The sequence below is a fragment of the Anomaloglossus baeobatrachus genome, unplaced genomic scaffold (assembly GCF_048569485.1).
Source record: "Anomaloglossus baeobatrachus isolate aAnoBae1 unplaced genomic scaffold, aAnoBae1.hap1 Scaffold_109, whole genome shotgun sequence".
NCBI classification, from domain to species: domain Eukaryota; kingdom Metazoa; phylum Chordata; class Amphibia; order Anura; family Aromobatidae; genus Anomaloglossus; species Anomaloglossus baeobatrachus.
The window spans coordinates 26,347-53,574 of record NW_027441879.1 but is presented as its reverse complement, the minus strand read 5'-3'; the positions used below and the strand labels follow the sequence as shown (position 1 = coordinate 53,574).

Sequence of the window (27,228 nt, the reverse complement as noted above, 5' to 3'; positions counted from 1 at the left end):
TCGTACACACACGGCTCCGCTCCGTACACCTCGTACACACACGGCTCTGCTACATCCACACTGTAAACCCCTCCTGACCCCACACATAAACTTCCCCTCATCCAGCACCATGACAACCAGCACAGCAGAGTCCTGCATACACTGAGGAGCTGATCATGTGACCCCTGACTCCTCCCCTCCATGTGACATCATCACAGGTCCTGGAAGCACAGAGCAGCCACATGTATACTGTGCGGCTGTTTCGCTGGATGCGGGGGTTGGGAAGCACCAAGCGAACAGCAAAAAGTAAGGTAAGGAAAACCCTGTGTTTAGGGAAAGGGAATATAGTGGTCCCTGACCGATCCTACTGCTGGTCCCTGGGTCCTCACCACCATAGATAGGTTCCTCACCTCTGCCCCGAGCCGGATACCTGACCCTAGCTATAACTACTGCTGGTCCCTGGGCCCTCACCACCATAGATAGGTTCCGCACCTCTGCCCCGAGCCGGATACCTGACCCTAGCTATAACTACTGCTGGTCCCTGGGCCCTCACCACCATAGATAGGTTCCGCACCTCTGCCCCGAGCCGGATACCTGACCCTAGCTATAACTACTGCGGGGCCCTGGGTCCTCACCACCATAGATAGGTTCCTCACCTCTGCCCCGAGCCGGATACCTGACCCTAGCTATAACTACTGCTGGTCCCTGGGTCCTCACCACCATAGATAGGTTCCGCACCTCTGCGCCGAGCCGGATACCTGACCCTAGCTATAACTACTGCGGGGCCCTGGGTCCTCACCACCATAGATAGGTTCCGCACCTCTGCGCCGAGCCGGATACCTGACCCTAGCTATAACTACTGCGGGGCCCTGGGTCCTCACCACCATAGATAGGTTCCGCACCTCTGCGCCGAGCCGGATACCTGACCCTAGCTATAACTACTGCTGGTCCCTGGGTCCTCACCACCATAGATAGGTTCCGCACCTCTGCGCCGAGCCGGATACCTGACCCTAGCTATAACTACTGCTGGGCTCTAAATAGGGAACGGATGGGACGAGCTCTTCATCAACCCCACTAAAGACACAAGAAGGACACAGGAAAATGCATGAACTACTTATCTACAGGGGACACAGATAGAAGATACCAGCGACGATACCACAGAAGAGTACAAGCCTCCTGCTTGCAACCAAGGCTTGAATGAACCTAAAAATATCACCAGCATCAGTCCAAGGAAGTATTGGTATTTAAGCACCCAGACAATGCTGATGATCAGGTGTAAGACGAGCTCCTGCTGGGTCCAAAAGGGGGAGAGAGAAATCCAGCAGGAAATGAATACTGACAGCAGGAACAATGGAAAGTCAGGGAGCATTCTGCACAGCCAGATGCTGTGACCTTCTATAGCCAGAAACCACATGACTGTCACACATGACAGCGGCTCTGCAGGTGCAGGTGTGTGGAAATTCCCTATTATTGGTCACAGGCGGCATTAACCCCTTCAGTGGTGCTAAGACTTTCGTGGTGTTTTTCTCTCGCTGATTTCTATGAATCATGAAGCTTTTGTTCCTTTGTCTGTGATAGATTCAGTCGACCCAACTGTGAGATTGTATAGAAAATAGTTCCGGCACACTTCACAAAATGCGAGACAGGAATATAATGCTTCAAAGGATTTTCTTTTACTTGTGCATAGGGAAAAAAAGTCCAACGTTTCAACTATCAATTTTGTTTTTTGTCCAGGACAAGAGGATCTAATGTAACAAAAACATAACAGATTCTTTTAGATGATGACAGTCACTAACATACATTACAAAGCTTTATACAAAACATCACTAATGAAAAGAATGCATCAAACTGACGCTATAAGATAATAAAGGAACAATAATGTGATGATTGCACAAATACATGAACAAAGGGGAATGACTGAGTTTATACAATTTATGAATTAATATTAATTATTCTCATTTAAATGGAACAAATGCCAGACTGGCCAAAATTATGCCAAGAGTACAAAATATAATAAATAGTGTCCACACAGCTAAGAAAAAAAGTGACAAAAGGTTCCTCAAGCTCCAAACTGTGGCTTCTCACTGGGTATATGAGGATATGGGGATATGAGGATATGAGGATATGAGGATATGGGGTGAACAGCCTAAGATGAGTAAGCAGAAAAATAACATACAAATGTAAGAGTACAATATAAAAGACACAGTGATACCCTTATATTGCGGTACACACCGATTACAAGACAAGCACATCAGAGACCCCCGAGTACAGAATGGAAGGTATATGCCTTTTGCACTTGTGTAGAAAAACAAGGACACAATCGTTCTTAAAGGAAGTGTTTTTGTGGCTTTTTTTCAGCAGCGATATGGCATAAGAGCAATATCTGAGGAAATAGACAAAGTATATAGTGTTATTATCAATATATAATGGATTGAAGCATAATTGATATAAGCTGCATCCACAGGACCTATTCCAGGGTAAAGCCTGTGACCGGCTGCAGGTAACTAATCTGCTGTGTGACCGCCTGCAGGTAACTAATCTGCTGTGTGACCGGCTGCAGGTAACTAATCTGCTGTGTGACCGGCTGTAGGTAACTAATCTGCTGTGTGACCGGCTGCAGGTAACTAATCTGTGTGAAGGCAGATTTCTCCCGGGCTCCACAAGTGACCTTCAGAGAAACCAATGTTAATTCAATTGAGGGGGTGCGCACTAGTGACCTGAATCACGTGGGCAGCAAATAGTGACTTACATGAATCAGAGTAACAATGGGGATATTTCTGAAGTGCTGTGCATATGCAGAAAATTAGATTTCTAGATCTCTGGCTCTATAAAGCACCTAGGAGTCATAGTGTTAAAAGGAAAAGAATTAGTCATGGGAATAAGCTTAATGTCATGTAATATACCCGGTTACTGCAGGGAGATACTACATAAAACTCTACTATCAGAGGTTACTGTAATCTAATATATGCCATACTGAGATATAACACTGGATTAAGAAAAGGGCAACCTGTGTATTATTTAGGATGATCCAGTATCTGAGAGTAGCTGCGGTAGTGGCTATATACATTGTATGTAAATAATGCCCCTGTGGCCAAAATCTAATCATGTGAAACAGACCTCTCATATGAGTACATACCTTCAGTGGTGATTCAGGGAGTGATTCCAGTGGAGGGGAGTGTAGCCGTGCCGGCGGTGACCTGCCTTTATATATGAGTCTCTGTGCTGCGTCCATTATCCATTTCCTGAACATGGAACTCAGTGTGCTGACTGGTGGAACGCCCGCCGCGCATGCACCACGCACACCGCTGAGTGGCGCATGCGCAGCACGTGACAGACCAAAAAGGGCATGAAAACTAAGTGGTGTTCACAGTGCGCTGGATGTGCGTGAGCAGTGGTAATTTCTTTATTTCTTGTGCCAACAGAATACAGGAGATGCGCTGGATGATGGAATACAGGAGATGTGCTGGATGAAGGAATACAGGAGATGTGCTGGAAGACGGAATACAGGAGATGTGCTGGATGATGGAATACAGGAGATGTGCTGGATGATGGAATACAGGAGATGTGCTGGATGATGGAATACAGGAGATGCGCTGGATGATGGAATACAGGAGATGTGCTGGATGATGGAATACAGGAGATGTGCTGGATGATGGAATACAGGCGATGCGCTGGATGATGGAATACAGGAGATGCGCTGGATGATGGAATACAGGAGATGTGCTGGATGATGGAATACAGGAGATGCGCTGGATGATGGAATACAGGAGATGTGCTGGATGATGGAATACAGGAGATGTGCTGGATGATGGAATACAGGAGATGTGCTGGATGATGGAATACAGGAGATGTGCTGGATGATGGAATACAGGAGATGTGCTGGATGATGGAATACAGGAGATGTGCTGGATGATGGAATACAGGAGATGTGCTGGATGACGGAATACAGGAGATGTGCTGGATGATGGAATACAGGAGATGCGCTGGATGATGGAATACAGGAGATGTGCTGGATGATGGAATACAGGAGATGCGCTGGATGATGGAATACAGGAGATGTGCTGGATGACGGAATACAGGAGATGTGCTGGATGATGGAATACAGGAGATGTGCTGGATGATGGAATACAGGAGATGTGCTGGATGACGGAATACAGGAGATGCGCTGGATGATGGAATACAGGAGATGTGCTGGATGATGGAATACAGGAGATGTGCTGGATGATGGAATACAGGCGATGCGCTGGATGATGGAATACAGGAGATGTGCTGGATGATGGAATACAGGAGATGTGCTGGATGATAAGGTGCCGTAGTGATAGTGACAGCCTAATCGTGCTTACAGAGGGGGCCTGATTCAGGTGACAAGGGGAGCCTGGAAGGAGAAAAGGGAGAACATTTATAATACAAGTCTATTTACTTAAGTGACAAAACATGTGTTAATAGATATTTAGATCTATACATACAAAGGAACCTCATCCACGGCCATATAGCATATATAGTAATATAGGAATATAAGTCAGTATATTACTAACACAATCAGTTGAAATAATATGTAAATAACATGCTCAACATTGATATGATAGTAAAACAGATCTGTAAGGATAAATTCCCTTTATAATCTCTACATGAGTGAACAAAACGGCATATGAGAAAATAATTAAGTGAAAACCTCATATTCTGTATTAAGACCCCTTGGTTCCAGGGTCTTAAGTGTGTGTATCCAATATGCCTCCTTCTCTTTGAGGATACGTACCCTGTTGCCACCCCTTCTCATCGGGGGCACATGTTCGATTTCCTGATATTTGAGTTGTGCGATCGTATGGCCGTGTGTAATACAATGATGAGGTACGGGAAGAAGAGTTTGTTTGCATCTGATGATTGATTTGTGTTTGCTAATTCTGTCTCGGATATGTTGGGTTGTTTCCCCAACATATCCGAGACCACAAGGACATTTAATCAGGTAAACTACGAATGAAGAATCACATGTGAAAAACCCATGAATAGGGAATACACGACCTGAAAAAGGATGGGTAAATGTATCGCCCCTAGTGAGGTTATTGCATTGTATACAGTGATGACAAGGAAAATTACCTTTCCTAGGAATGCCTAGGAAGGTTTGACGAGGAGCAGTCTTTTGAGGGTCTATGTCGGTTCTAACTAGACTGTCCTTAAGATTTTTGGGTCTCTTGTTGCAAAATAGTGTGGGCTCTGAGAATTCACGTATTGTCGGATAAGCCGTTTTTAGGAGTGGCCAATGTTTGAAAATGATATTTTTTTTTCAAAGGTGAAAAGGGATGATTTGTATTTATACCGGGTATTCCAGATGAATTTTGTATAGTGTGTGGCCTTTGAGTCATTTTTATGTTAGCAATATCTTCGGGATAACCTCTTGCTATGAATTTTTGGCTCATTTCAGTAGCTCTAACATTCCGTTGTATACAATCAGATATGATTCTTTCAACTCTCTTGTGTTGAGAGATAGGTAACCCATGTTTAGTGTGTTTTGGATGGCAGCTTGTATAATGAAAGAGGTTATTTCTGTCTGTGAGTTTCACATACAAATCTGTTTTTAATCTTCCATCGTTAGAGAGAATTACCAGGGTATCAAGAAAATTGATATTGTGAGAGTCCAAGTGGATAGTGAATGTAAGACCAGGTCTATATGTATTAATCTCTTGATGAAACTTAATTAAAGAGTCCATATCCCCCCCGCCAAATAGTGAAGCTATCATCTATGTACCTTTTTCAGGTAATAGCATGCTTAATCCACAGAGGGTGATTATAAATGTGATTTTCCTCAAAGCATGCCATGTAAATATTGGCATAAGGGGGCGCTAAATTTGACCCCATCGCGGTGCCCCTTTTCTGTAGAAAAAACTGGTCTTGAAAAAGAATAAAATTATTCTTGAGGACCAGTTGGAGAAGGTCCTTACAGAAAGAGTTTTGAGTACTGTCGTAGAAACTATGTCTTTCAAGAAGCCAATCAACCGCTACCAGACCATCATGATGTTCTATAAAGACTATTTAGATCAAGTGTAACTAAAAGACTGCCCGGTGGAATTGACTCAAACTGATGTAGATAAAAAATCAGAAGTGTCCTTCAAATATGATGTTTTCTTTGGGACAAGCGGTGTTAAAATCTTCTCTACTGTGATGGCCAGGGGAGAAAGGACAGACTCAGTTGAAGCCACTATGGGACGACCCGGAGGTCGTTGAAGATTTTCACGAATTTTCGGGAGGGTATAAATTACTGGTGTAATGGGATGTGTTTTAATGAGGTACTCCGCCAATTTAGCATCTATTGTTTTATTGTGGAAATATGAATCTACCATGTTCTTAATGAGTGACTGTATACGGGATGTAGGATCTCTTGAAATAGGTAAGTATGTATTTCTGTCTTCTAATTGGCCATGTAACTCTTCAATATAATAGGCTCTGTCCATTACCACTATTGCCCCTCCTTTGTCAGCAGGTTTTATGATGATTTTATGATTATTCTTTAGGCTTTGAATCTCCGTTTTCTTCTGCCGAAATATTATGTCTGACTTAAATTTGCCTCCTTCTACTGATTTTAACGTGTCGTCAATGTCATTAGTTACCAGAGAAATGTAGGTTTCTACTGGATGATATGTCTTGGGAGGGGTTGAATGAACTCGGAATTCTGAGATTTAACTGTCTCAATTGCAATGTGTTACCTTGCTCTATTTCAGTTGTGTGAGTCTGAGTCCCACTTTCAGTCCCAAAATGTACCTTAAGCCTTAACAATCTAAAAAATCTCCTCATCTCTTGATCAAGCTGAAATGTATTAAAAGCTGGAGTTGGACAAAAAGATACCCCTTTCTGAAGAACCTGTGACTCAATGAATGACAAATTGTGAGATGATATATTGTACACTAAATTCGTCGTACCTGTGAGTGTGTATGTGGTATGTCGATGTGGTTCCGGTGCCTCCTCTTGCTACGCCTCGTTTTCCTCAATCTTGTCTTGGTCCTAAAAAACGAGTTATGCGAGTAGTATACTGGTCACCTTCTCAACTGGATGAAGAAGGATAATGACTGTAAGTTGTAGATCATCTAGGAGCCTCGTCGGAGAACCGCCATCGATACACCTAATCTTTGGAATAATCTTCCTGGTCCCGAACAAATTTAGATCTCTTTTTCTCCTGTAGGGTTTTTCTAAATTCTATAATGGTTTCTTTAGTCTTAGATTTAATCTTCTCCCATTCGGTGTTAGGGATAGTGTTCGTTAACTGCCCTTTTATGGAATGGATCTTAAGACCCAATGTTTCAATTTCTTTTTGTAAATATTCAATGGTTAAAATAATGATGTCCATTGAACATTTGTTGATGATGCTCTCAAACTTTGAACAGTATTCTGGATTGTCCGAAAACAAAGTGAGTCTCAAGGGTTCTCTCAATCCCCTGGGAATCCTTTGTACTCTATGGTATTCGGCCAGAGTGGCGCAATGAAGTTCCAGTGCCGTCTGTCTCCTCAGTTCCTTCTCGTAATCCCGAGAGCGTACCTCCTCAGTGGTAACTGATAAAAATGCATTTGGAATGTTGACCTTGGATAATATAGTCTTTACTTCTTCAGCATTATATGAAAAGGTAGTAAAAGACACGAGGATAGTCAAAAAATGAGACCCAGGAGCTCAGGGAAAAAATATATAATCAAAATACACGATAACCCTGGCTTCACTGTGAGAAAAAAAGGTGCACGGAAATATAGAACTAATTGTTTAGAAAATAGTTCCGGCACACTTCAAAAAAATGCGAGAGAGGAATATAATGCTTCAAAGTATTTTATTTGTGCATAGGCAAAAAAAATCATCGGTGTGTACCCCAATATAAGGGTATCACTGTGTCTTTTATATTGTACTCTTACATTTGTATGTTATTTTTCTGCTTACTCATCTTAGGCTGTTCACCCCATATCCTCATATCCTCATATACCCATCGAGAAGCGACAGTTTGTAACTTGTGAAACCTTTTGTCACTCATTTTTTTCTTAGGTGGGTGGACACTATTATTTATATTTCGTACTCTTGGCATAATCTGACCAGTCTGGCATTTGTTCCATTTAAATGAGAATAATTAATATTAATTCATAAATTGTATAAACTCAATCATTCAACTTTTTTCGTGTATTTGTGCAAATCATCACATTATTGTTCCTTTATTGTCTTATAGCGTCAATTTGTTGCATTCTTTTCATTAGTGATGTTTTGTATAAAGCTTTGTAATGTATGTTATTGACTGTAATCATCTAAAAGAATCTGTTATGTTTTTGTTACATTAGATCCTCTTGTCCTTGACAAAAAACAAAATTGATGGTTGAAACGTTGGACATTTTTTTTGCCTATGCACAAGTAAAATAAAATACTTTGAAGCATTATATTCCTCTCTCGCATTTTATTGAAGTGTGCTGGAACTATTTTCTATACAATTAGTTCTGTTTTTCCGTGCACCTTTTTTTTTCCTCACAGTGAAGCCAGGTTTATCCTGTTTTTTGACCCAACTATGAGCGGCAGGAAGTGAGGAAATTCATCTGCCCTCGGTCCTCGGCCCCTTTCTGCCCTCGGTCCTCGGCCCCTTTCTGCCCTCGGTCCTCGGCCCCTTTCTGCCCTCGGTCCTCGACCCCTTTCTGCCCTCGGTCCTCGGCCGCTTTCTGCCCTTGGTCCTCGGCTCATTTCTGCCCTCGGTCTTCAGCCCCTTTCTGCGCTCGGACCTCGGCCTGTTGCGGTCCTCGGCCCCTTTCTGCCCTCGGTCCTCGGCCCCTTTCTGCCCTCGGTCCTCGGCCCCTTTCTGCGCTCGGTCCTCGGCCCCTTTCTGCGCTCGGTCCTCGGCCCCTTTCTGCCCTCGGTCCTCGGCCCCTTTCTGCCCTCGGTCCTCGGCCACTTTCTGCCCTCGGTTCTCGGCCCCTTTCTGCCCTCGGTTCTCGGCCCCTTTCTGCCCTCGGTCCTCGGCCCCTTTCTGTCCTCGGTCTTCGGCTCCTTTCTGCCCTCGGTCCTTGGCCTCTTTCTGCCCTCGGTCCTCGGCCCCTTTCTGTCCCCACACAATGTAATGTTTCCCCAGAATGTTCTCATTATGTTTCCCTTTATTATCTCCAGTAATTGTATTATTACAGTGGATTCTCTATGATGTTACATCGTCATCTCAACATTCAGGTCCCTACAATATCGGATCCTCTCAGTGGAGATCTTGTATAGAAGAGAATTCTCCTGATTGCCCCGTGAAGGATGGAAATGGACAGGGACAAGATGGCGGAGAGGATATTACACCTCACCCTAGAGATCCTCTTCCGGCTTACTGGAGAGGTGAGAGATTCTGATGACGTCACATTACATCATTCTTATCTATGGGAATAACAGATGGACAGAACTGGAGAGGTGAGGACTCTGGAAATGTCTGGAGTGAGATTTATTACTGTGTCTCTCCATAACCAGGATTACACAGTAGTGAAGAAGACCTCTAGTGAGCGCTGTCAGGCCCCTGTGTCTGAGGGATGGGGAAGACCCCTGAGCCAAATCACAGGGCCTCCACCTCACCCCCCGATACATGAGGACATCAATGACCAGAAGATCCTAGAACTCACCTACAAGATGATTGAGCTGCTGACTGGAGAGGTGACACTGCTGGGAATGCTGGGACATTATACAGGAACGCTATGGAGGGATCGGGGGTGACGGTATCATTGTATGTGTCAGGTTCCTATAAGGTGTCAGGACGTCACCGTCTATTTCTCCATGGAGGAGTGGGAGTATTTAGAAGGACACAAAGATCTGTACAAGAACGTCATGATGGAGGTTCCCCAGCCCCTCACATCACCAGGTAATAGACAGGACTAAATACACACGGCCTATAATTATCTGTATGTAAGGAATGAATTCAGTCCCTGTATGTGTCTCCTCCAGTTCTATCCAGTAAGAGGACAACACCAGAGAGATGTCCCCGTCCTCTTCTCTCACAGGACTGTAAACAAGAAGATCCTGATGTTCCTCAGGATCATCAGGTAGATGGAGAGAAGGGGCCATGAAATCTCCCTATGATGTGTAGACGGCTGTGAAGGTCTTGTGCTCAGTCTTGTTTTATCCTCCAGTATTCTATGTGTTATACTTGTGTAATGAGAGCGGTGGAGATGGCAGGATTAGCAGAGATAAGAGCTTTGATGATTCCTTTTAGTTCTCGTTCACACTACTGTATTTTCAGAGCTGTCCATAAAATAACACAGCGTCTCGCCCTCAGACCATTGTTATTGGATGTGGCAGTGCAGATGGGGATTTTTCTTTCTCACTGACAGAATCTGCGTGTGAGAATAATCCCAGCATCCTCTAGTGCCTTCTGTAAATCGGAGGAGACTCGTCCATTCAGGTCTGTGTCTGCACAAACCATCAGATTCCCACCAGCTCCACCATACAGCAGACATTGTGTTACGGATACATTGCAGTTCTGTAATGGAGGAAGCTGTATATGGTCTTGTAAATGATTAATAGCGGCTGTAAATACCGGATTGTATATGGATGACAAATAAGAAAAGACTTGTCCTAGTTTTCTGGATGAAGCTGTGATGATTCTTTATCCGGCCGTGTGATCCCGGCATTAGAGGCCGTTACATCCCGGGAAGAGAGGATTTATCTAGAAAGTGTAAAATCTTTCCCTTCCCTGAATATTTCTGCCTCCGGTCACATCCCGTCTGCTGGTATAACGGGCTCCGCACCACAAAACTTACATCCAACTCATCAATTGTGGTGCTTTCAAACGCCCCTTTCACACGTCAGTGATTCTGGGACGTTTGTGCTTTTTTTTAAACGTACCAGAATCACTGACATGCGCAGACCGATTATAATGAATGGGTCTGCTCACACGTCAGTGATTTGTCACTGCACGTGTCTCCGTGCGGCGTACCCGCGTGTGCGAGATTGCCGCACGGAGACATGTCCATTTTTTTCTGGCATCACTGATGTCCCACGGACCACGCAGTGGTGTGGTCCGTGAAACACGTGCCAGAAAAAAATGTGCTTTTAAAATAAAAATCATTTTTACTCACCCGGCGTCCAGCGATGTCCTCTGCAGCCCGTTCTCCCTGCTGCTTCTGAGCCGGCTCATTATTGTCGCGCATATTCATTATGCACGACACAGCCGACCCGGAAGCAGCTGCTGCGGGGGTCAGCGCCGGCCGGATGCTGCACCGCGGGAGCGATCAGCACCATGGACAGAAGGGAGCAGGCGCAGGTGAGTTGTTTTCTAAGTGCAATCACGGGCCACAGAGAACGGAGCCCGGATTGCACTTAGACAACCCACGTGTGCCGTGAATCACGGCACACGCAGGGACATGTGCGTGTTTTACACGCCAGTGAAAAACGTCACTGTTTTTCACTGACGTGTGAAACGGGCCTAAGTCACTTTTTTTTTTTTCTTGTATTAATTAATATTTTTTTGCTACAAATTCTTCAGAATGGAGCAAGTGGATCATGAATTTTGCGCACAATAGAAACGGTTTGTATTTTTCCCTATAAAATATCTCGGGTGTGGACTGGAGAACATTTCTGACAAAAGTTCGTCATTTTTTAGGCTAAAGATAAACATACCTTTCCTTGAAAAACTATTCACACCCAGTGAACATTTCCATGTTTTTTTACATTACAGCCACAAACAAGTGGATTTTATTGGGGTTTTATGTGATAACAACACAAAGTAGCAAACATTTGTGAAATATAAAGGAAATTATACATGGATTTCTAAACATTTTAAGTAATATAACTCTGAAAATTGTGATGTGCATTAGTATTCAGCCCCCTGAGGGAATACTTTGCAGGACCGCCTTTCACTACAATTGCTGCTGCTAGTCTCTTGGGGGGGATGTGTCTACCAGCTTTGCACACCTGGAGGTGCCATTTTTGCCCCTTCTACTTTATAAAACAGCTCTATCTCAGGTAAATAGGATGAAGGCGTCTAAGAAGCAATTTTCAATTCTTATGTTTTGCTTTTAAAATAGTCCACTCTTCCATAAAGGCCAAATTTGTGCAGTTCATGACTTATAGTTGTCCTGTGGACAGATTCTCCCCCTGAGCTCTGGATCGCTCCTGCTTTTCCACTGACCACAGGCCTCTTGGCTGCTTCTCTATAATTAGTGCTCTCCTTGCTTGGGATGTCACTTTAGGTGGACGGCCATGTCTTTGTAGTTTTGCAGTAGTGCTATAAGTGACAACCAAGCATCTGGAGATTTTGTGTGAGGGGTTAACTGTTCTTAATTAGGCCAGACATATTGTGCCTTTGATTGGCAAATTAGGAGAAATTAGCCATTGTTTCATGTCAGACTGACCGGAGCCCTATTGTCTGTTAAATGTGGATTGCCTCAGCCTCTATGACTACATCAATCAGAAGAAAATTATGCAGTCGGATTGAACTGAACCAATGAGAGAACAGCCATCTCCCACCAATCCTGTCAGACACAATAACCTGAAATGAAAACTGAGGGTATAAAAAGAGCTTTTCTCCTGTCACCACATTAATTCTGCAGGACATCAACCTAGGATCCACATTTTCAGCTGGAGGATCACAGATCTGCTTCACTGCTCATTGGTGAGCCCACAAATTTGCTTGGAGAACCCAGGTGAGGATAGTTCAGTTGCCTGGCTACATATCTTGCTGTGCTCGTTCATCTTTCTAAGCTTTCCGCTATCTCCTCCCAGTGGGTGCTTGTTAAAACCAGGGTGCTGCTGGCTGGGATAGTTAGCCCAGGAAGCCCCGAAGTCACAAAAATTCTAATCCTTCGCGAGCTAATGGATGGGAGAGACTCTGTCGCTTGTACCACCTTATGTTCATTTCTATTGCAAATGTACAATAAGATTTTGCCTGTTGGTGAACCAAGAACGTTTTACCAAGGTGAGGTTCCCTCATCCTGTGTTGTCTAAGGCTGCTTTCACACATTAGTTTTGCTTCCGGTTTGTGCCTGATTGTGTAAAAACGGATGCGACGGATCCGGTAAAAAACGGATCCTGGTGTTTTTTTTTTGTTTGTTTTTTTTATGTTTTGGGGGGTTTTTGCTGAGAGACCCCATCATCCCCGCACAAACGCCGGCACTATCGCCCCCATCATAACTGCACACACCGGCACTACCGCACGCATCATCACCGCACACACCTGCACTCCCGCACGCATCATCCCCGCACACACACAGGCACTACCGCACTCCTCATCACCGTACACACCTGCACTCCTACACGCATCATCCCCACAAACACCACGGCACTCCTGCACGCACCATCATCGCACACACACCGGCACTCCCGCACGCATCATCACCGCACACACACCGGCACTCCCGCACGCATCATCACCGCACACACACCGGCACTCCCGCACGCATCATCACCGCACACACACCGGCACTCCCGCACGCATCATCACCGCACACACACCGGCACTCCCGCACGCATCATCACCGCACACACACCGGCACTCCCGCACGCATCATCACCGCACACACACCGGCACTCCCGCACGCATCATCACCGCACACACACCGGCACTCCCGCACGCATCATCACCGCACACACACCGGCACTCCCGCACGCATCATCACCACACACACACCGGCACTCCCGCACACATCATCACCGCACACCCCGGCACTCCCGCATTCATCATAATCGCACACCCCTGCACTACCGCACGCATCATCACCCCACACCCCTGCACTACCGCAGGCACCATCACCGCACACCCCTGCACTACCGCATGCACCATCACCGCACACCCCTGCACTACCGCATGCACCATCACCGCACACCCCTGCACTACCGCATGCACCATCACCGCACACCACTGCACTACCGCACGCACCATCACCGCACACCCCTGCACTACCGCACGCACCATCACCACCCACCCCTGCACTACCGCACGCACCATCACCGCACACCCCTGCACTACCGCATGCATCATCACCGCACACGCAGGCATTACCTCAGTGACTTCCCCGCTGACAGCGCGACTCCCTTAAGTTGCTGCGTGGAGCATACACAACTCCTGTCAGCTTCATGTAGCAGAGCTGAAAGCGTCGCGAGACGTCTGTGGATTACGTCGGACCTGGAGGGGTATTTGGGGATTTTAATAAAGTGGTTAAAGGGGGTGTTTTTTTGCCTTTTATTTCAAATAAAGTATTTTTTGGGTGTATGTGTTTATTTACTTTCACGTACAGGTTAATCATTGAGGTGTCTCATAGACGCCTTCCATGATTAACCCCTTATTACCCCGGCAATTCGGGATGAGGCGGGTAGAGTCCTGGGACTGTCGCATCTAATGGATGCGGCAATTCCGGGTGGCTGCGGGCTGATATTTTTAGAGTGGTGGGGCTCCCCATCCTGATAATACCAGCCTTCAGCCGTGTGGCTTTATCTTGGCTGGTATCAAAATTGGGGGGAACCGCATGACGGGTTTTTTTTTTAATTATTTATTTATTTGTTTACTGCAAGAAATAGACCCGCCCACCAGCAGCTGTGATTGGTTGCAGTGAGACAGCTGTCACTCATCGTGGGGGTGTGTCTCCCTGCAACAAATCATAGGCACCGGTGGGCGGAGAAAGCAGTGAATACGAGATTGAATAATGGGCGGCCGGCATTTTCAAATCAGGTGAAGCCGCCAGCAGTGTGTTACGGTTGCTGTGGCTCTGGAGACTATGTCCGGATTTCTTGCTACTGCACATGTGCAAGCGCTGGAGACTAAGTCCTATCTTGGAGCCATTGCACATGTGCGGGTGACATCATCGCTGACACGAGGTCACATGTCTCTGACACCTTCTAAGCTGATTGGCCACTGGTCATGTGCTTGTGACATGTGGTCACATGTCTCTGACACCTTCTATGCTGATTGGTCGCTGGTCATGTGCTTGTGACGCTTTGCTTAGTGATAGGCCAGCATGACGTCATTGCTGTCATTCTGGCAGCGGATTGGCTCTGGTGTTCTCCATCTTGTATGAGGCACAGAGTCTATATAAGACCCTGACGCACGCCGCCCGGCGCTCAGTCCTCTTGGTTCATGCATGAGGGTAGACGCCATGTGCACGTCCCTCTAGGCATCTCTCTGTCTATGTTAGGTGAGCGCTACCGGCAGGGTAGCGTTCTTATACCTTACAGCTTCAGCTGCAGTCTGTATCCTTACCTCTTAGTGGAGCGGACATAGGCAGGTGCCTGAGGCACATGGTCCGGCTGGGCCTTGTGATTCTACTCGTAGGTGGACGTTGCCGCTAGGGTAACGTTCCTTATACTGCGTCTGGCAGTTGTTCGTATCCTCGCACACTAGGGGAGCGAACAGAGGTAGGAGCTTTGTGCGGCTTATGCTGCTGTCCGTCTCTTTTGCACCACTAGAAGAGCGGACCTAGGCAGGTGCCATATCTAGTGGTTCGTGTCCTCGCACACTAGTGGAGCGAACGCAGGTAGGAGCTTTGTGCGGCTTACGCTGCTGTCCGTCTCTTTTGCACCACTAGAAGAGCGGACCTAGGCAGGTGCCATATCTAGTGGTTCGTGTCCTCGCACACTAGTGGAGCGAACGCAGGTAGGAGCTTTGTGCGGCTTACGCTGCTGTCCGTCTCCTGGCACCACTAGAGGAACGGACCTAGGTAGGTGCCATTTCACACTCCCTGCTTTTGTCTCTGTGATCTTTAACAGAGACCATTCCACACGCCCTCCAAGTAAGGGAGGAATTGCTTTATTTTCTAATTATATTCCTCTGTGAGTTTAACAGAGGTATTGCACTCTGCACTTGTGCTATTATTTTTTAAAGTGGTACACTTATATACCCCTTATCCTCTGCCATAGTCTGCAGCAGAGTCTTTGCACGGTGGACCCTGACTGTCTGACATTCCTTTAGGTTTATTATCAGACAGCCCCCCGGAACACAGTGTGACAGCCGTGCAGCACCACGCCGGTGATCAGTGAGTGGGTGAGAGTGAGTGAATGAGTCAGTGAGTGTGAGAGAGAGAGGCTGGGGCCACATGGGGCACTACCGTGATGCTCGCATGACACCCAGCTCGCGCTGGAAGCACAGCAGGAGCCGAGTGTCATGCTATTGTCCCTGCGTCTGAGTGCGGTCCGACTGTACAAGCGGACCACAGCTGCGGGGGGCGGGCTGGCACGGAGGAGGGGAAGGAGGGATTTCTCTCCCTTCTCTCCTCCGTAGCCGGCTATTGCGACTCTCGCTCTGCATGCGTGGTATACCGGTGTACCGCAAGTGCAGTGCGATTTTTCTCTCGCCCCATTCACTTGAATGGGTGTGAGAGAAAGAGTCTCGCATTACAATCGCAGCATGCTGCGATTGTTTTCTCGGTCCGATTAGGACTGAGAAAATAATCGCTCGTGTGCTGACACATAGGCTAGAATTCGTGCAAGTGGAATGCAATGTTTTCTCGCACTCCACTCGCACCGATTTTCTTAGGCCAGAGAGAGAGGGATATTTTCTGACAAGCAATTAATTTATCTCACTTCTGGGCTTGCTCAGAAGTAAAAACCGAATCCGGTACATGCTTCCAGTGTTTGACGCATGCCACCGGATTCGGCTTGTATAGACTTTCATTATGCTGGGCGGCACGGTGGCTCAGTGGTTAGCACTGCAGTCTTGCAGCGCTGGGGTCCTGGGTTCAAATCCCACCGAGGACACCATCTGCAAGGAGTTTGTATGTTCTCCCCGTGCTTGCGTGGGTTTCCTCCGGGTACTCCGGTTTCCTCCCACACTCCAAAGACATACAGATAGGGACTCTAGATTGTGAGCCCCAGTGGGGACAGTGTTGCCAATGTATGTAAAGCGCTGTGGAATTAATAGCGCTATATAAATGAATAAAATTATTATTATTATTATTATTATTATTATGCACCATGCCGCACGGCGCCGCATGCGGCGCTATGCAGTTTTTTGCCGCTGGCAAAAAACGTTCCTCTCTGGGTCCTGTGCGGCCGCCGGAGTGACGATTTTTGCCGCAACCGGCAAAAACCGGATCAAACGCGAGTACATGCGGCACAATCCGGCGCTAACAAAAGTCTATGAGGAAAAACCGCACCGGGCGGCAAAAAAAAACGAATCCGGAAAAAACGCAAAGCGCCGGATTGTGCCGCACAGCAAAAACCTGATGTGTGAAAGCAGCCTAAGTAGTGTCCTGCCCACAAGGAAGGAGTGTGGGCGTTCAGTGGGATGAGCCCTGGTCCGAGCAGTCTATCTGAAGACAGCTAGGCAAGCACATGACTGTATCAACTGACCCTCGTGTCTCCACACTATACTCCTGCCATTTTTGGATGATGGATTGAATAGTGCTTAGTGAGATGTTCAGAGTTTTGGCTTTTTTTTTTAAACCAAACCCTGCTTTACTTTTTTCCACAACTTTATCCCTGACCTGTCTGGTGGGTTCCTTGGTTTTCAAAATGCTGTTTGATCCCTAATGTTCTCAAACAAAACTCGTGAAATCTTCACAAAACAGCTGTAGTTATACTGAGAATAAATGATACAGGTGACTCAGGTTACTAATTATGTGACTTCTGAAGGCAATTGGTCACTCAGGGGCATCATTCTACAAGGGGCTTAATACAAATACTCATCACAATATTCAGATTTATAGGTTTAAATATTTAGAAAACCATCTATCATTTCCTTTACACTTCACAACAACTTGTTACTTTAATGCTGGCATATCACATAAAACCGTAATAAAATACATTTACGTTTGTGGGTATGACGCTAAAATAAGTGGAAACGTTCCGGGGGTGTGAATACTTTTACAAGGGGCAAAATTCCTTCATGACTCTAAAAATATTAGACTAGTTCCCTGGATCAATGTCCCATCACAAAATCTAGTCCTGATAACCTGCCATAATATACTTTTTACAGAAGGCATCCAAGCCCGCCGTGAATTTTTGTAGTCTATCAACATTTATCACATCATGTGTCAGAGAGTTCCATATTCTCACTGCTCTTACAGTAGAGAATCACCATCTGTAATTATGACTGAACCTCCTTGTCATCAATGCAGGCCTCAGTTGTAAAAAGCTAATTAGAAATATCTCAGTAATGCCCCTGGTATACTTGTACATTGTAATAAAATCGCCCCGTAGCCTTTGTGTTCCCAAATTAATAACCCCAAGCTTGCTAACCTGTCCTCCTATTGCAGACCTTCCATTCCTTTAATGGTCACTCTTCCCTGCACCTGCTCTAGTTCAGTTATGTCCTCCTCTTTCACTGGAGCCCGAAATTGTAAGTGTGGCCGCACTAGTGACTTGTATAGAGGCAAAACTGTTCTTGTCCGGCGCATCTGTGCCTCGTTCACTGCATCCTATTATATTATCTGCCTTGGCAGCAGCTTCCTGGCCCTGGTTGGTTTTCTCGTCCTCCCGCACACTCACGTCTTTTTCAGTGTCATTATTATGCAGTAATTTTGCAAATATTTTAAAAAAAATTGCAGTTTAAAAATCAGCCAAAAAAATCTGGAAAGCTAAAAACCTGCAAACATACAAAAAAAAACAAAACAAGCAAACCGATGAATATTATAAAATAGTCACGTGCCATATTTGTCAAGTAAAAGCCACTTCTTAATATTATTGGATCAAAAATCTTCATTTCGGTTCCTGCAGCCCAAAACCAGGAATTGTCTTCTTCTTCATGCCATTGTACAGGATTCTTTATGATGTTATATTGTCATCTTCTCCCCATTCAGGTCCCTACAATATCGGATCCTCTCAGTGGAGATCTTCTATATAAGAGAATTCTCCTGATTGCCCCATCAAGGATGGATATGGACAGGGACAAGATGGCGGAGAGGATATTACACCTCACCCTAGAGATCCTCTTCCGGCTTACTGGAGAGGTGAGAGATTCTGATGACGTCACATTACATCATTCTTATCTATGGGAATAACAGATGGACAGAACTGGAGAGGTGAGGACTCTGGAAATGTCTGTAGTGAGATTTATTACTGTGTCTCTCCATAACCAGGATTACACAGTAGTGAAGAAGACCTCTAGTGAGCGCTGTCAGGCCCCTGTGTCTGAGGGATGGGGAAGACCCCTGAGCCCAATCACGGGGCCTCCACCTCACCCCCCGATACATGAGGACATCAATGACCAGAAGATCCTAGAACTCACCTACAAGATGATTGAGCTGCTGACTGGAGAGGTGACACTGCTGGGAATGCTGGGACATTATACAGTAACGCTATGAAGGGATCAGGGGTGACGGTATCATTGTATGTTTCAGGTTCCTATAAGGTGTCAGGACGTCACTGTCTATTTCTCCATGGAGGAGTGGGAGTATTTAGAAGGACACAAAGATCTGTACAAGGACGTCATGATGGAGGTTCCCCAGCCCCTCACATCACCAGGTAATAGACAGGACTAAATACACAAGGCCTATAATTATCTGTATGTAAGGAATGAATTCAGCCCCTGTATGTGTCTCCTCCAGTTCTATCCAGTAAGAGGACAACACCAGAGAGATGTCCCCATCCTCTTCTCTCACAGGACTGTAAACAAGAATCTCCCGATGTTCCTCAGGATGTGTTTCCTCCAGCTCTATCCAGTAAGAGATATCTACTCATGTACTTTCTGCACTAATTTTGTGATTACATTTTTAGACTTTCTGCTCTGGGTTTTTCAGCTGTATTTTCTTTGCTTCTGCTTCTTCTGCTGTTTGTTTCTAGTGCCTTCTCTATGTTTTTATAAAGGCAACTCAAAGGCCTGCAGAGAGTTCATGAATACCCTGTTTCCCGAAAAGACGACCTACACCAAAAATAAGAACTAGCATGATTTTATGGGATTTTTGGAGAATGCTTGAAATATAAGCCCTACTCCATAAACAATCCCTAGTTACAGTCAGGGCCAGCGTTGGGAAGAGTCAAACTGCACAATTTCTCAAGAACCCCACTCTGTTAGGGACTCCATCAGTTGTATTCTAAAGTTGATTGTTTAAGGACCTTTGATGACTTCAAAGTCATGTGACATGATGTAACCAAAGGTCTTTTAATTGCAGGAGTCTAAAAGAACTGAACAGAAGACAGGCTGGCATGCAGGACTGGTATTAGGTGAAAGGGACAGCAAACTGGGCAATTTCACAGGGCCCCCATTCTCCTAGGGGCCTGGTGTTTATTTGCCGATTATAGGACTGCTTAAGTTCCTTTTCAAAATCACATCATGTGACCAAAGGTCTCTTACTTGCAGGAATCTAAACCTGAAGAAACATGAAGGAGACAGGCTGGTGTGTGTGTGTGTGTGTGTGTGTGTGTGTGTGTGTGTGTGTGTGTACACGCCAATTTTAACCAGCTTTGCCAAAATAGCCAGAGCTGGGCCAGAACAAGGGTGTGATGCCACCTCTTCTCTAATTCATAACATACTGCGGCGTTCCCTATGCAAGAAATTTCACTCAAATCCCCGGTGTCATTTTTCAGTGTGTATCGCCGGTCTTGATGAACTAAAGCCCTAATGTTTATCTGGATAGACCGCAAGACCCTGCTACCTACTTTAGTTACAAAGCCTCAGGATAGGCCATCAAAGTTACAGTCCCGGACAGCACTGTTAAATATCAGACATCTGTCTCTAACTATTTTATTTTCGTCTTTGAAAAAAATCCTCATTGAAATTGTCTATTTTGTGGGTCAATGTTACTAGGAAAATTTTGCAGCTTCTGACAACTGTCATGGCGGCGTCAGGATCTGTGGATACTGCACTCTGCCTGCTAACTTATCTGAGGTTTGTGAGCAGCTCATGGAGACGCAGGCATGGAATCACAGGCTTAAGCAGGCTAGCAAGAGTTAATCTCAGTGTCATTTGCTCCCCTCCTGTATATGCTGGCTGGACTATTCCATTAATGCCAGGTGAAGTTTACCTATACTGGTCTGGTCAGGTGTGGTGAATTATTGCTGTGACCAGTTTTGGTGTTAACCCTTGTTGTCTTTTTGTTGCTGCCTTCCTGCTCTTGCTTTTCTCCTTAGTCTCTCATTGTTTATTTCTGTGAGTTTGCAGTATGTCTGAATTTTGGTTTTCTTATCTGTCTTAATCTGTTTCTATCATACTCCTGCCCCTTCCTTCCCTGGGGTGATAACAGATTACATCTGGTCAGGAGAATAGTAAGGCACAAGACTCTGGCATCTCCACTTACAGGAGTAATCCAGAAGTTAGGGATAGCCTAAGGTCTCCTAGCATGAGGGGCAGTATAGGAGTACCTTGTGCCTCGCTATCCTGCAGTCACATCGTGACAAATCAGATTATTTACTGTAGGAAATTTCAGAGAACTAGTGCTACTGGAGAGATATTTTGGAGACAGGAATGGGAGGTCTGAATTAACGAAGATGTAACACTAAGATCTCGAAATTAGAAAAAAAATTCAGAATAATTTGTTTCCTAGTTTAATTTCTGCTGTTATGGTTTAAAACACAATGTGCTTTCAAAATATTATTAAAAACTAATAATATTGTGTTTACTTTTAGCAGATGACTGTATCAGGAGTTCAGATGGACCTATAATATCTTCAGAATTTATAACAGATGATGAAAGTATCACACATGATACATATGAAGAGCATGCTGTTGTCCCAGATATACCTCCAGTACTTCCTAGGATTGATCTATCATCTGATCTTTTCAAACAAGTCCAAAATTCCAATAATCAAAAAACTCACACTGGGGAGAAGCCATTTTCATGTTCAGAATGTGGGAAGTGTTTTATTCATAAATCAGACCTTGTTAGACATCAGAAAATTCACACAGGGGAGAAACCATTTTTATGTTCAGAATGTGGGAAATGTTTTATTCGGAGATCAAACCTTGTTAGACATCAGAAAATTCACACAGGGGAGAAGCCATTTTCATGTTCAGAGTGTGAAAAATGTTTTATTCAGATAGCAGACCTTGTTGTGCATCAAAGATCTCACACAGGGGAGAAGCCATTTTCATGTTCAGAATGTGGGAAATGTTTTAAACAGAAGGCAGTTTTATTGGCACATCAAAGAAGTCACATAGGGGAGAAGTCATTTTCATGTTCAGTATGTGGGAAATGTTTTATTTGGAGAGCAAATCTTGTTAGACATCAGAAAATTCACACAGTGGAGAAGTCATTTTCATGTTCAGAATGTGGGAAATATTTTATTCAGAAATCATCTCTTGTTTGGCATCAAAGATCTCACACAGGGGAGAAGCCATTTTCATGTTCAGAGTGTGGAAAATGTTTTTTTTGGAAATCAGAGCTTGTTAGACATCAGAAAAATCACACAGGGGAGAAGCCATTTTCATGTTCAGAGTGTGGGAAATGTTTTCTTCTGAAATCAGACCTTGTTAGACATCAGAAAGGTCACACAGGGGAGAAGCCATTTTCATGTTCAAAGTGTGGGAAATGTTTTATTCAGAAATCACACCTTATTAGACATCAGACAAATCACATAGGGGAGAAGCCGTTTTCATGCTCAGAATGTGGTAAATGTTTTACTAGGAAATCATATCGTGATGACCATCAAAAAAATCACACAAAATAAACCATTTTTATGTTCTGAATGTGGAAAATGTAATTTTCAGAAATCAAATTTTGTTAAACATGTTAAGAAGCCGCACAGGGCAGGAACCTTTTTCATGTTGTGAATAATTGTAATGTTTAACTGGTAAATCAAGTCTTTCCGACCATCAGAAAACCAACAGAGCGGAGCAGCCATTCTTGCTTTCAGAATTTGCCAAATGTTTTTCAACATTAATCAGGTTCTGTTGTCAGATGAGTCACACAGGAGAAACCATCATAATGTACTATAATTCAAAGGGTTTTATCTAAAAATCAGCTACAATTGTTCAAGTAAGAATTGGTGAGGGAAAGAACCATTTTCTCTCTTTTTAAACTTATCGTATTTTTCAAACCATAAGAATGTGGTCATGATGCACTGTTATGGGGGGTTCTGCTGCTGACACTGTTACGAGGGTAATATCCCCCAGTTTCTAGTGCAATGTGTTTGATGACTTTCCATTTAAATATGCTTATAACAAACCTGTGGCTGCCTTTATTATTTACTAAAACAGTGAAGAGCCGCAGATTAGTGAATTTTTTTAAATATAATCCAGTACCAAAACTTTTGGAAGTGTTCCTAATGTCCCCAAAAGGAACTTTCAGGTTGTGAGATCCCACAACCCTCAGTGATCACTCACAGTGGAAGAGTAAGCTCTACGACCCCAGCTCTGTGGCATCCTTCTTAAGCAGTTCAGTAAAACCTTAAAAAGTATGTGATCACGCTAGATTAGTTGAGAGAGCAATGTCTCGTGCTTAGAGCAGCCGCAGAGATTTGTGGGATCCCGCCCTGCATACTAAGATCCCACAAAATGGAAATTCGAGCTCCACTTTGCTAGTAACTTAAGTTGGGTATTTCGGGAGCCTTTATGAACATTTCTGAAAGGTTTTGATACTGGATTATATTTAGATAATTCACTAATCTCAGGTTTCCCACTGCTTTATTTACTAAAAAGCGCAGTCCCAGATTGGAGATAGGAACTCATAAGTATATTATATTGTATATAATTGCATTTCTAAACTTGTTTTGTTAATAAATGCTGGTAAATGTATATTCTTCATGTCTGTCTTTCTCTATTGTTTAGATGTTATGATTTTGCCTCAGAACCTCAGAAGTTGAGGCAGAGCTGTAGGCATTTAGCACAAAAATAGTGAGGTGATGTCACAGAGTTATCATGGCTGGAATCCAATGGCAGAAATGTTGGAAAATCCCAGAGATTTGCAGAACGTGTTGTTAACTGACAGTTTTCTGTTTGTACAGCAACGGACTCTATGACTCTGGGAAACTGTCAGTTTTTACTCTGTTGCGAGCCTCTGACTTCCTTTATAATCCTCACCCTGGGGTGCTTTGGATGAGGTTTATAGTTGTTCCTGGCTGTGGTTTGCAGCAGTCGTTTCCTCTTGTTGTTCCACAGACTACTGTGGTAGCTACTCCTAAGATAAGTGTTTGACGTTTGCTATCTACCTGGGCTCAGGTGGTATCATTTGTGTCTCCCCTGTATTGTTTCCTTTTGTCTCCCTTAGCATTAGGGGTGTTGACGAAGAGCTCATACCTACCATTCTTACTTAGGGCCCAGATTAGGGTTTGCCTAGGGTGAGGTATTCCTGCTCGGCGATAGGTGCAGAACCTGTATAGGGTTGGTGAGGGCAGTGAGGGTGAGCTGCAGGTTATTTCCAGGGGTCACCACTTCCCCCTTTCCCTAGTGATAGGGCATTCTTTTCCCTTCCCATTTGTATTGTAATATACAGCTGGTGTATAGCTTCTATTCCCAGCTGTGACAAGGAAGAAGTGAATCGCATTCTGCATCCTAGATATGTGGAAGTTGTTAAGACACTCTGGTCCCAGTTTATCAAAGCTTTTATGCCAAAAAAAGTTGCACAAGCTTTGAAAAGTCACAAAAATTTGAATCAATTCATATTTCTCAAATTTTGGCGGATTTTGCCATTTTCACTCCAAAATTGGCAGAGTTTGGGTGGGACAGAACGTGACACCACAGCTCTTTAAATTCATGACGAGCTGTGGTGTTCTCTATGCCAGAAATCTCACTCCAGTCCCTGATGGAGTAATATTTCTAGCATGGTACAAGGAGGCACATGCCACTCATCAAACGCTCCAGATTCATGAAGAGGCATGCACCACTTCATCCATCAAGAGTGGGCCCTTTATGTTTTAAAAGCGATCCCTTTTACAAAAGATAATTGTTGTAATAAAAAAAACTGGAAGGATTTTATCTGTCTGATATCCAAAGGGATTGTTTTTTTGTGGGGCTACCCGCAAATAGAGATGAGCGGACCCGTTGAAGTTCGGGTTCGGCTTTTTCAGTCGGACTTTAGATAAAGTTCAGTTCGGGAATCGGGCTTGTCCTGAACCCCGTTGGAAGTCACTGATTGGGCAGTTTGGGTCTCCGTCCACATGCATCCAGCCATTAACAGAGTATTTATTACCAGGGGAGGGAGGGAGGGTTTTTTCCTTGTGCACAATAAATCCTATAACGATGCTTTTACCTCCCCGTGAAAGTCACACACACACTGCAAGCAGCTCGCACTGGGCCGAGCACTGAGTGTACCTGAGCACACCAATGCAATCAAGCGGTTAGGATACATAAAGCACCCGAACTCCGAACTCTAAAGCAGGCTTTACACGCTGCGACATCGCTCAAGCGATCTCTTTGGGGTCACGGAATTTGTGACGCACATCCGGTCGCTTTAGTGATGTCTTTGCATGTGACACCTATGAGCGATTTTGAATCGTCGCAAAAACGGTCAAAATCGCTCATCGGTGACATGCCCTCCTATTCTCGAATATCGCTGCTGATCGGTGTATGAAGTAGTTCATCGCTCCTGTGGCAGCACACATCGCTACGTGTGACACCGGAGGAACGAGGAACCTCACCTTACCTGTGGCCGAACGCAATGAGGAAGGAAGTAGGTGGGCGGGATGTTACGGCCGCTCATCTCCGCCCCTCCGCTTCCATTGGGCGGCGGTTCGGTGACGCTACTGTGACGTCCCTGTGACGCTGAACGAACCGCCCCCTTAGAAAGGAGGCGGTTCGCCAGTCACAGCGACGTCGCAGAGCTGGTATGTGCATGTGGCGCGATGGGGGCGGGTGCTATCACGCTCGACATCGCTAGCATTGGCTAGCGATGTCGCAGCGTGTAAAGCGGCCTTAACACTGATTTTTTGTTTAAAGCCTGTATTTGGTACAAACGCTGAACTTTACTATTCAGGTTCACTCATCTCTGCCCACAAACCTTTATTACAGTTTAGATTATGGGTGTAGAAGAGACCAGAACTGAAAGGGGTCTACCTCTTTATGAAGAGCAAGTAACATTTATGATACCTATGCTGAGGTTTTGAGAATTTAATGGGATTTGGTTTACTACTTAATCAATAATCAGAATAATGTAAAAATAGTGTCACGCTAGGTACGGTGAAGTACCAAGTGAACGGCGAAAAGGAAGAGAAACCCTGTGCCTATGGAAGGGGGATATGGTAACCCCTGACTAAGCCTACCACTGGGCACTGAGTTCCCTCACCACCCTAGATAGATTCCACACCTATGCACCAAGCTGCATACCTGACCCTAGGCTGACCCTGATCTGAGCCCTAAATAGAGAACGGATGGGATCAGCTTTTCGTCAACCCCACTGAGCACTAAAGCATACACAGGGATAACGAACAAGGGAAAACAACAAACAACTTATCTCTAGACGACTCAGTAAAAAGTTCAGTAAAGAGCAGCAAAGATCCTACTGATACATGGAAGCCACCTGCTTGCATCCAGAGCTTGTGAAGGAACTGAATATCACCAGCACAAGTCCAGGGAACATGAGAGTATTTAAACCCAAGGGAAAATACAGATTATTAGCAACTGAAGGGAAGAAGAGTTCCCTTAGGTCCTAACGGGGAAAAGGATGAAAACCCAACAGAGGAGATACCTAGTACAATGAATTCAGACAGCAGTAAAAAATAGAAAGTCAGGGAGCATTTTACGCAGCCAAACGCTGTGACAGACAGGGACTCTGAAGTGTCATTTACTGGGCTGCTTTCTGTAGTTTTAATAAAATCACTGTATTATCACTAGAGAACTAGTAAACTTCTACCATGCATCGTCGATCTCCATTAGATCTGTATAGCCCTTCCCCACCCATGATTGGCAGCTTTCTCTCTGTTACCCATGACAGACAGGGACTCTGATTCCAATGATGTGTCATTTACTGGGCTGCTTGCTGTAGTTTTGATAAAATCACTGTATGATCGCTAGGGGATTATCACTAGAGAGCTAGTAAAACTGCTGCCATGTATCCTCCATCTCCATTAGCTCTGTATAATTCCACCCTTGCTTGATTGGCAGCTTTCTGTCTATGCTCATTGTACACAGCTGCCAATCAGTGGTGTGGGTGGGTTATACACAGAGGAGCATTTAGAGAACTGGTAGATCCTAAGCAGATAAAACTGATGTTTATCAAAACGTCAGCAAGCAGCCAAGGAAGTGACACATCGCTGGAATCAGGGTCTCTGCCCCTACATCATGCTGTTCTGAGATGGGATAGCAAAACCCAGTGACAAATTCCATTTAAAGGATGGTCAGATAAACATTTATTTAGCTAATCTAAGGAAAAAATGTATGTCAACTAAATGACAATTATAATCGTGCTAATTTTCTATTTAATTTTCCGATTACGTTTCGGAAATGTAGCTATTGTGCTGTCTAAAACACTCTTGATTTGT

General features: G+C 44.7%; 1 protein-coding gene across 1 annotated transcript; it reads left to right on the top strand.

Moving 5' to 3' along the window:
* Positions 1–9,207: 9,207 nt before the first annotated feature.
* LOC142260461 (uncharacterized) lies at positions 9,208–23,524 on the top strand. The gene is made up of 7 exons (XM_075331932.1): positions 9,208–9,298; positions 9,428–9,607; positions 9,689–9,787; positions 18,958–19,137; positions 19,219–19,342; positions 19,426–19,539; positions 21,443–23,524. The coding sequence occupies exons 1-7, from the start codon at positions 9,221–9,223 to the stop codon at positions 22,480–22,482; spliced, it is 1,815 nt and encodes a 604-aa protein (XP_075188047.1). The 5' UTR covers positions 9,208–9,220; the 3' UTR covers positions 22,483–23,524.
* Positions 23,525–27,228: the final 3,704 nt, after the last annotated feature.

Bases quoted from the DNA above. Each gene is read 5' to 3' on its own strand.
- LOC142260461 (XM_075331932.1), top strand. From the start codon at position 9,221: ATGGAAATGGACAGGGACAAGATGGCGGAGAGGATATTACACCTCACC. The intron at 9,608-9,688 runs GTGACACTGCTG...TGTATGTGTCAG, and splicing joins TTGAGCTGCTGACTGGAGAG to GTTCCTATAAGGTGTCAGGA. The intron at 19,540-21,442 runs GTAAGAGATATC...GTTTACTTTTAG, and splicing joins GTTTCCTCCAGCTCTATCCA to CAGATGACTGTATCAGGAGT.